Source organism: Sebastes fasciatus, chromosome 1 (genome assembly GCF_043250625.1).
Source record: "Sebastes fasciatus isolate fSebFas1 chromosome 1, fSebFas1.pri, whole genome shotgun sequence".
NCBI lineage: Eukaryota > Metazoa > Chordata > Actinopteri > Perciformes > Sebastidae > Sebastes > Sebastes fasciatus.
This window is the reverse complement of record NC_133795.1, coordinates 24030148-24040869: the sequence shown is the minus strand read 5'-3', so window position 1 is coordinate 24040869 and position 10722 is coordinate 24030148. Positions and strand designations below refer to the sequence as shown.

The 10722-nt window shown below is 42.1% G+C and overlaps 1 protein-coding gene across 1 annotated transcript; it reads left to right on the top strand.

Annotated features, from left to right (window-relative positions):
• Nucleotides 1-2524: 2524 nt before the first annotated feature.
• On the top strand, nucleotides 2525-10249 carry LOC141776877 (uncharacterized). Its single transcript, XM_074650716.1, has 6 exons — nucleotides 2525-2529; nucleotides 4724-4891; nucleotides 5176-6148; nucleotides 7216-7419; nucleotides 8487-8690; nucleotides 9758-10249. Exons 1-6 carry the CDS (start codon nucleotides 2525-2527, stop codon nucleotides 10247-10249), a joined length of 2046 nt encoding a protein of 681 aa, XP_074506817.1.
• The last annotated feature ends 473 nt before the right edge of the window (nucleotides 10250-10722 follow it).

Here is a 10722-nt window from a genome sequence, read left to right as displayed (position 1 = left end):
CTGCTGTGGTGGCTCGTTGTCTCCAGGACGTCTCCTCAGGGCCCTGTGGGCTCGGTCTATCTCCGGTGTTTCTGCTAGGTTTAGCACCTCCGCTAGCATCTGAGCCACAAACTCCCTGGTCTTCTTCCCAGTTTCTTTCCCTTCTTTTATTCCGACCACTCTCAAGTTCTGTCTTTTTGAGCGCCCCTCTAAGTCTAGGCATTTTTCTGAGAGAGTTTCAACTTGCCCAGAAAGTTTCTTGACCTTGTCCTCCAAGTCCTGCAGCGTGTCCGAGGAGCCGCTAGCCGAGTCTGCTAACTCTTTCAGAGTTTGGTTTTGCGCGTCCATCCTGGCCTTCAGCGCTGTTATCGCCGCGTCATTTTCGGCCTTCAGTTGTGCTATTTCCCCTCTCAATGTAGTCGTAACCTCTGAGATCTCGGGTTCAATCTTCTTACAAATCTCCGACTTGATAAGGAACAGTTCTGCGTGTAGCGCTGCTATGGCCCCCAGCACGTCGCTGTTACCCGCCGTCCGGGCGACCCCTCCGGCGTTATCCTCTCTAGTTGAGCCCGAGGCTTCATTCGGGCCTGTTCCCTCGCTCGGGTCCAGCTTTGTGTTGGCCTTTTTCGGCATTTTCACACGGATTTCTTCCTCTCTTACCTTCCCCAGAGGCTTCGAGTATATTCTTGATAACCTTCCTGAATTATTTTCGAGTGGTTTTGGTAAAAAATGGAATTTTAAACGTAAATCTGCTGGAGCTACAGGTGGCTGCGTCCTATCCGCTCATCGCTCGACAGCGCCCCCCCACAGGTGTCGCTGTTAACAAGCATTTTCTGATTCTTACACACAGTCCCTTTAAGCAATATGTAAAATGAATTACTTCACATTTTAGAGACATACATAATTTACCAACATTGTAAAATGCAAAAATCTCATGTTTGTGTCCTGGGGCGGGGCGGAACGTTTCATTAAGGGATTTTGCCCCCTCGGGACATAATTAATGTGACAGGAAGTGCATCCTGGATATGCCCTTACGCGCCAAAATGAAGATGCTAACTAGAGTCAAGTTAGATTATGGTCTTTAAAACGTCTTGTGACATAAAGTATGGATAATATAGTTCAGTTAGTAAGATAGTATAGTTTAGTAAATATTAGTGGACGAGTCAAATGTAACAAGTGAAGAAATTCAGTCACAGCAGCAGCGAAGATAACAGCTCCACGGTTAGCTAACGGCCAACAGCTAACATTGCTAACAGCTAACATTGCATCTCCCGCTCCATTTTTCCCTCACTCGTGAACAAGACCACGAGTAACTTAAACTCCCTCGCAAGGGAGTTTTAACTCTAGGCTTTACCAGCAAAGCTACGCTTCCACCAATTTGGACTGAAAGCGACTACTGGACGCCAGTAAAACATCCGTCCAAAGTGCCGTAGAAAAGTGAAACAAAATCATTTCTATTGTATTGTCATAATTTAAATGTCTCTACCGAAATGGCCTGTGTTGAACAATAAAAATATTATAAATATGCATACTATCATAATGATTTACTTACTTACTTACTTATTTATTTGTTTTGTCTCTTTGCTAATCTTTGCCTATATGGTGAAAGAGGCTTATGTTGTCCTTATAACCCTAGTATTTTTCTACCACACCGATACTGTTTTTATTCTAAGTAATGAGTGTAAGACAACTGTGATTGTCTAAAATGAACCAAATAAACAAACATATTGGTAGCATTTTGTTTATTATAGCTCCAAGAGAACAAATCATGCTTTCAAGAAAATCAAGATAATCTCATAATTGTGTATTTATATATTGCAGACAATGATTTAATTTTTTCAATTTTGCCTGGACTTATGTAAAAACTGTCTTTGGTATTCTGAATGGATAATATACAACATTAAGACATATATTTTATATATATTATATATTATATTATATATTTCTTTATGTTTCTTTATGTTTCTTTTATTTATTTATCTATTTTTTTCACTATGATCATTTTATTTTATTTGTATATTTGTGTGTATTTATTTATTTATTTTTGTACACTTATTGTTTTTTTGAGTGCCCTCGGGGTATTGTCATGGGTGGGTGGTGGATGGGATATCTATCAGTCCAAACATGTTTGTGCAGTGGATTGTCAGAGTTGTATTAACAAAATTCAGAAATAAACTCTGTTTAAAAAAAAAAAAAAAAAAGACATATTTATGTAGAAAATCCTATCTAGTTTCAATATTATGAATTAGTTAGTTTTTTTGCTAACTGAATTGCGAACTGTAAATGAGGAGTTGTTGATAAAGTTAGTTTTGTTTAAAAATGTTAATGCTAATAATGTTAATCTTTCATTATCATCGCAAGGTAACGTTATTGACATCAATTTTATGATGATGATGCGGAGAAATCACGCAGATTTTTGCAAAATTGCAAGCTTGACATGAACTGCTGAAGTACAAACCTCCTTTCTGCGACTGGATTACTTTACCTGATCAAGACATGGATTATTTTTTTGTTTGCTTTACTGAAATGAAAATCGTGTAAAAGCATGAGGTAAGCTGACAACAAGTGATGTTAATATATGATGACTGATTGCTGATTCAAGACGACTAATTTGGGGTTAGATGTGGTTTGCTGGATTTGACTTGAAATTGTATGAAATGTTATTTAGGATGAGTATTCAGGTGTTGTTTACTTTACACTCGACTGACGTGGAATCAGCTGTTTAGCGGTCAAGTGTTGGGTAATATTGTTGTTATAACGTTACTAAACGTCACATTGCAGCTAAATTAGCGTAGCTAACATTAAAACAATGCCTGTTTAGCCAACAGATCAATGCTGTTGAGCTATCAACAACAACTTTGACTTATTAGCACTCGCTCCAACTGGTCCGTTGCTTGGAAATTAACGTGAACGGTAAAGTTACCTTTCTGTAGCTTTAGTTGAAGCAATTATTTTGTTTATTTGTTTATTTATTTTGCAAAAATTTAAGACTACATAACAAAATAAATAAATGAATAATATACAGTGCAGGAAGAGGCAAAACAAATCCACTGGGCTTATCTGAAGCCTCCACCTAGAGACAAATAATATAAAGAAATAATATGACTACATTATAGTGATAACAAACAATTAGGACAAGATATATATAATAACAACAATAACAATACAGTAAATATAACTTATTAGGTATATAGATTAGGTTATATCAGGTATATAATTAGGTGCTGAACAGCTGGCAACTTGTTTACTTGTAAACAATATCCAAGTAATGGTGCCTTCAGTGCATAATAAGTGAATATATTGTAATTTACTCGTATATCTCTTCGTAATTGTATGATATGTCTGAGGACTGTCATTATGTCTTTGTATTTCCTGCATTATGGAAATACTGCTAAGCAAGCTTGCTAGCTTGCTTAGCAAGCTAGCAAGCTATACTTGCTAGCTTGCTAAGTTGTTAGCCTCTGTGGCTTCTAGATGTTACTACAGTAACGTTAATATCGGCGTTGCTTAGCAGAGGTGTTCTTACGACAGAGGTACGTCATCCCATTCGTCATGACGTAATGTCGCGTCTTCTGTGTTCGATCGGTGAGCGCGCGGAATTCTGTTCCTTTAATACGGAATTCTGTTTTTTTATTACGTATCTACATTCCAGAACAGTGCCGTGTTCTCCTCACTCACAATATTACCAGTAGAGGTGATTTTAAACAGATCTATGCAGACCTTCACAGTGAAAACTACAGGAAAGCTACCATAGCTATTATATACCTGCATTTTCACTTGTAGATCAGCGCTCAACATGGATTGCTCTACCTTGGTAAGACATTCAAATTCCCAATGACATTTATTTCTTAAAGGCAACATTGTTCAACAGTTGTATTTGGACTATATAAGCTCTTGAAATGCACAGATATGGTCTATCTTGGGGATGCTAGTTTTGAAACATTTTCTCAATCAATAACCGACCCTCGTTAACCGATTATTAATCGTTTACTGACAAGATTTGTGCCTTGCATGCAGCGGTTCACAAAATTCTGAATTCAGTTCATATTACGGTTTTGGGATCACGGTTTTCGGTATGGTTCGGTACATTTATGTTACAGCAAGGAGGTCATGATCTGATTTCAACATGCTTTTCATTTATTTGGCAAAATTAAGTTATCAAATGTTTGCCTTAACAAAAGTATGGCTTACATAAAGAACATAAACACTTTTTCAATAGGTCTTCTACAGTAATTAGTGTAGGGATGCTCATTTTGAAACATTTTCTTAACCGATAACCGACCCTCGTTAACCGATTATTAACCGTTAACCGACAAGATTTGTGCCTCGCGCCAGCTACAGTGTATAAGCACAACAGACAACAGTTGTTTCAAACCTGCAGTTTGCAGATTGAATTGAAATATGTTTCGGGAATTGTGCACAGCACCAATAACCAACCAAAACTGTTAATAGCGCTTTTTACAGTCCCATCCCAATGAGAAGTGTTTTGTTAATTTGTAAAAGATGCCTGGTTCTAAAATCCGATTGTTTTTCTTTCTGTCAGATTTCATTTGATGAACAGGGAGTCCTGCGGTGCAGTGATTTGGATCTGCCTCTGTTCACATCAGAGAGTTTGATCAGAGTGTTCGTGTTTCATTTCTGGAATATGAAAAATACGTGAGTTAAAGTTAAACGTCATTAATCAACTGGTTAAACACTGGTTAAATGTTAGTTTTTCCTAACCATTCCTAATCTTTTCTTCCAGTCAGTGGGAGTCGATGAAAAACGGCATAATTGAGGCTGACACATTCGAACGGCTGTTCGACCTATGTGAAGCTCTTCTGGAGACAGTCCATGCCCAAATCGTGGATGCTGTGGCACCTCACATTCGCACCCCGGCTGGGGATTGCAGTGCCAACAAATCTGTCACAATGTAAGTCAAATGCTTCCACAGAACTGTTATTCACTTACATCTTCTTCTCAAACATCATTACTGTATGTGGACTCGAAAGTTGTAACCTTGAGAGTCAACAGAAAATACAAAAAGAATCCATAACCAGATTCTAGTGTTGTTGAATACTGTCATCAGTTATCAGGGTTAAGTTTGGTCCCCTTAAGTTCTGAAAAAAGTTCAGAGGGTGATAGCAGTGGAACTGTTTAAATGTTACTGCCCAGAGCAGATCAGTTAGCTAAAGTATGACTGTTTCTCTTTTTAAGGAACGAGATTGGATCTCGTAACTATCACACAGTGACAGAGGAGGATATTGAAGCCAGCCTGGGAAATTCACTTCACCAGTGTCTTGGAGAAGTGGTAGGAGTTGTAGAGGAGAGTTCAAAATACTCTGAAGAACTGCTGCAGCTGGTTGCAGAAGATGTGGCCGAGAGGGTCAACTGCACACTGGCTTTAACCAGGCAGACAGCCCCTTTCCAAGGATCAGTGGATTTAACTTTAGATATGGTTTTCCAAGTTGTCAAAATACTGACCAGATGCCTCTTAAAGAAGGACCAACTTCAGTTCCTCCTTGAGAAACTAGACAACGCGTTCAGTACACAGTATTTAGACGGCAGGTCCACGGAACCGTTCATCTCACCGGAACCAGATGACAAGACCATGTTTGAGGAGTTTGGCACAGAACAACCAGCCAACGAGCCCAAGGTTGAGGAGTTCAATACGGAGGAAGCTGACAAAGAGCTCATGTTTGACTGGTTCTGTAAACAGGATTTCGACGGCGAGTCCATGGTTGAGTTCAGCACAGAGGAACCTGACAACAAGCTCATGGTTGAGGAGTTTGGCACAGAAGAACCAACCAACGAGCCCAAGGTTGAGGAGTTCAACACAAAGAAACCTGACAACGATCTCATGGTTGAGGGGTTCAGTTCACAGGTTTTCGACGTCGAGTCCATAATTGATTTCAGCATAGAGGAACCTGACAACGAGCTCATGGTTGAGGAGTTTGGCACAGAAGAACCAACCAACGAGCCCAGGGTTGAGGTGTTCAACACAGAGAAACCTGACAACGATCTCATGGTTGAGGACTTCAGTTCACTGGATTTCGACGTTGAGTCCATGGTTGAGTTCTGCACAGTGAAAACTGAAAACGATCTTGTCCTTGAGGACTTCAGTTCACTGGATTTCGACATTGAGTCCATGGTTGAGTTCTGCACAGAGGAACCAGACATCAAGACCATGGTTGAGGAGTTCAGCTCAATGGAAAGCAAAGACTCTTCTCTACTCTTTACTCAAACTCAGGAGTTTGGATCTGCAAAGCTGGAGGAGACTGTACGAAAATCCCCCAGCTTTGTTAAAAAAGTGAGGACGTTTTTCAGAAGAAAAAGTAAAGTAGCTCCAGCCTGTGAAGTCGCCCTCCTGGAGAAGAAACAGAAATGCTCAGCCGGCATCGGGATGTTCGGTGCCGTGGCCACGATTCTAAGGAAGCCCTTCACCTGCTGCATCCGCTGTGGATCACAGGATGACTAGCTCACGCAAGCATCCACATCTGCATTTTGACATCAATAAATAATGATGATATTATATATTTTCTATTTACATTTCTTTATGCATTTCTGCCTCATTATGCAAATGAGCGGGCTGTCACTCAACGTATGTCATGGTGTCAGAGTGCATAGATGGACTATATGCTAGCCAGCTAGCTGCACTCCAGTCTTCATCCCGGTACCGGTACAAGTGTGCAGTGGGTGTCCATCAATTAATTAAACACACTGGCTTTAACCAGGCAGACAGCCCCTTTCCAAGGATCAGTGGATTTAACTTTAGATATGGTTTTCCAAGTTGTCAAAATACTGACCAGATGCCTCTTAAAGAAGGAGGCCAACGAGCCCAAGGTTGAGGAGTTCAACACAGAGGAACCTGAATACGAGCTCATAGTTGAGGAGTTCAGTACACAGGATTTAGACGGCAGGTCCACGGAACCGTTCAGCTCACCGGAACCAGACGACGAGACCATGTTTGAGGAGTTTGGCACAGAACAACCAGCCAACAAGCCCAAGGTTGAGGAGTTCAACACAGAGGAACCTGAATACGAGCTCATATTTGAGGAGTTCAGTACACAGGATTTCGACGGCGAGTCCATGGTTGAGTTCAGCACAGAGGAACCTGACAACAAGCTCATAGTTGAGGAGTTTGGCACAGAAGAACCAACCGACGAGCCCCAGGTTGAGGAGTTCAACACAGAGGAACCTGACAACGAGCTCATGGTTGAGGAGTTTGGCACAGAAGAACCAACCAACGAGCCCAAGGTTGAGGAGTTCAACACAAAGGAACCTGACAACGATCTCATGGTTGAGGAGTTCAGTTCACAGGATTTCGACGTTGAGTCCATGGTTGAGTTCTGCATAGAGAAACCTGAAAACGATCTTGTCCTTGAGGACTTCAGTTCACTGAATTTCGACATTGAGTCCATGGTTGAGTTCTGCACAGAGGAACCAGACATCAAGACCATGGTTGAGGAGTTCAGCTCAATGGAAAGCAAAGACTCTTCTCTACTCTTTACTCAAACTCAGGAGTTTGGATCCGCAAAGCTGGAGGAGACTGTACGAAAATCCCCCAGCTTTGTTAAAAAAGTGAGGACGTTTTTCAGAAGAAAAAGTAAAGTAGCTCCAGCCTGTGAAGTCGCCCTCCTGGAGAAGAAACAGAAATGCTCAGCCGGCATCGGGATGTTCGGTGCCGTGGCCACGATTCTAAGGAAGCCCTTCACCTGCTGCATCCGCTGTGGATCACAGGATGACTAGCTCACGCAAGCATCCACATCTGCATTTTGACATCAATAAATAATGATGATATTATATATTTTCTATTTACATTTCTTTATGCATTTCTGCCTCATTATGCAAATGAGCGGGCTGTCACTCAACGTGTGTCATGGTGTCAGAGTGCATAGATGGACTATATGCTAGCCAGCTAGCTGCACTCCAGTCTTCATCCCGGTACCGGTACAAGTGTGCAGTGGGTGTCCATCAATTAATTAAACACACTGGCTTTAACCAGGCAGACAGCCCCTTTCCAAGGATCAGTGGATTTAACTTTAGATATGGTTTTCCAAGTTGTCAAAATACTGACCAGATGCCTCTTAAAGAAGGAGGCCAACGAGCCCAAGGTTGAGGAGTTCAACACAGAGGAACCTGAATACGAGCTCATAGTTGAGGAGTTCAGTACACAGGATTTAGACGGCAGGTCCACGGAACCGTTCAGCTCACCGGAACCAGACGACGAGACCATGTTTGAGGAGTTTGGCACAGAACAACCAGCCAACAAGCCCAAGGTTGAGGAGTTCAACACAGAGGAACCTGAATACGAGCTCATATTTGAGGAGTTCAGTACACAGGATTTCGACGGCGAGTCCATGGTTGAGTTCAGCACAGAGGAACCTGACAACAAGCTCATAGTTGAGGAGTTTGGCACAGAAGAACCAACCGACGAGCCCCAGGTTGAGGAGTTCAACACAGAGGAACCTGACAACGAGCTCATGGTTGAGGAGTTTGGCACAGAAGAACCAACCAACGAGCCCAAGGTTGAGGAGTTCAACACAAAGGAACCTGACAACGATCTCATGGTTGAGGAGTTCAGTTCACAGGATTTCGACGTTGAGTCCATGGTTGAGTTCTGCATAGAGAAACCTGAAAACGATCTTGTCCTTGAGGACTTCAGTTCACTGAATTTCGACATTGAGTCCATGGTTGAGTTCTGCACAGAGGAACCAGACATCAAGACCATGGTTGAGGAGTTCAGCTCAATGGAAAGCAAAGACTCTTCTCTACTCTTTACTCAAACTCAGGAGTTTGGATCTGCAAAGCTGGAGGAGACTGTACGAAAATCCCCCAGCTTTGTTAAAAAAGTGAGGACGTTTTTCAGAAGAAAAAGTAAAGTAGCTCCAGCCTGTGAAGTCGCCCTCCTGGAGAAGAAACAGAAATGCTCAGCCGGCATCGGGATGTTCGGTGCCGTGGCCACGATTCTAAGGAAGCCCTTCACCTGCTGCATCCGCTGTGGATCACAGGATGACTAGCTCACGCAAGCATCCACATCTGCATTTTGACATCAATAAATAATGATGATATTATATATTTTCTATTTACATTTCTTTATGCATTTCTGCCTCATTATGCAAATGAGCGGGCTGTCACTCAACGTGTGTCATGGTGTCAGAGTGCATAGATGGACTATATGCTAGCCAGCTAGCTGCACTCCAGTCTTCATCCCGGTACCGGTACAAGTGTGCAGTGGGTGTCCATCAATTAATTAAACACACTGGCTTTAACCAGGCAGACAGCCCCTTTCCAAGGATCAGTGGATTTAACTTTAGATATGGTTTTCCAAGTTGTCAAAATACTGACCAGATGCCTCTTAAAGAAGGAGGCCAACGAGCCCAAGGTTGAGGAGTTCAACACAGAGGAACCTGAATACGAGCTCATAGTTGAGGAGTTCAGTACACAGGATTTAGACGGCAGGTCCACGGAACCGTTCAGCTCACCGGAACCAGACGACGAGACCATGTTTGAGGAGTTTGGCACAGAACAACCAGCCAACAAGCCCAAGGTTGAGGAGTTCAACACAGAGGAACCTGAATACGAGCTCATATTTGAGGAGTTCAGTACACAGGATTTCGACGGCGAGTCCATGGTTGAGTTCAGCACAGAGGAACCTGACAACAAGCTCATAGTTGAGGAGTTTGGCACAGAAGAACCAACCGACGAGCCCCAGGTTGAGGAGTTCAACACAGAGGAACCTGACAACGAGCTCATGGTTGAGGAGTTTGGCACAGAAGAACCAACCAACGAGCCCAAGGTTGAGGAGTTCAACACAAAGGAACCTGACAACGATCTCATGGTTGAGGAGTTCAGTTCACAGGATTTCGACGTTGAGTCCATGGTTGAGTTCTGCATAGAGAAACCTGAAAACGATCTTGTCCTTGAGGACTTCAGTTCACTGAATTTCGACATTGAGTCCATGGTTGAGTTCTGCACAGAGGAACCAGACATCAAGACCATGGTTGAGGAGTTCAGCTCAATGGAAAGCAAAGACTCTTCTCTACTCTTTACTCAAACTCAGGAGTTTGGATCTGCAAAGCTGGAGGAGACTGTACGAAAATCCCCCAGCTTTGTTAAAAAAGTGAGGACGTTTTTCAGAAGAAAAAGTAAAGTAGCTCCAGTCTGTGAAGTCGCCCTCCTGGAGAAGAAACAGAAATGCTCAGCCGGCATCGGGATGTTCGGTGCCGTGGCCAGGATTCTAAGGAAGCCCTTCACCTGCTGCATCCGCTGTGGATCACAGGATGACTAGCTCACGCAAGCATCCACATCTGCATTTTGACATCAATAAATAATGATGATATTATATATTTTCTTTTTGCATTTCTTTATGCATTTCTGCCTCATTATGCAAATGAGCGGGCTGTCACTCAACGTGTGTCATGGTGTCAGAGTGCATAGATAGACTATATGCTAGCCAGCTAGCTGCACTCCAGTCTTCATCCCGGTACAAGTGTGCAGTGGGTGTCCATCAATTAATTAATGAATACATTTATTTTTAATATTAGTTTTGCTACATTTAATGACATATTTATTCATCATGTTCTTTATTTATTGATTGATTTAACAAGTAAGGCTGCATCAGAAAAACTACTGAGTCTATTGACAAGAGTACGGGTATGTTTTTTTGCTTATGAATAAAACGTTTTATTTGATCGAGGGAGATTGTGTTATTCTTTCAAACGTTCAATGTCAAGGAAACATTTTCTTGTTTACTTCTAGTGG

Excerpts from the sequence above, each read along its gene's own strand:
- LOC141776877 (XM_074650716.1), top strand. Across the intron at positions 4,892-5,175 it reads GCCAACAAATCTGTCACAAT|GAACGAGATTGGATCTCGTA; the intron begins GTAAGTCAAATG and ends TCTCTTTTTAAG. Across the intron at positions 6,149-7,215 it reads AACCAGACATCAAGACCATG|GTTGAGGAGTTCAACACAAA; the intron begins GTTGAGGAGTTC and ends AACGAGCCCAAG.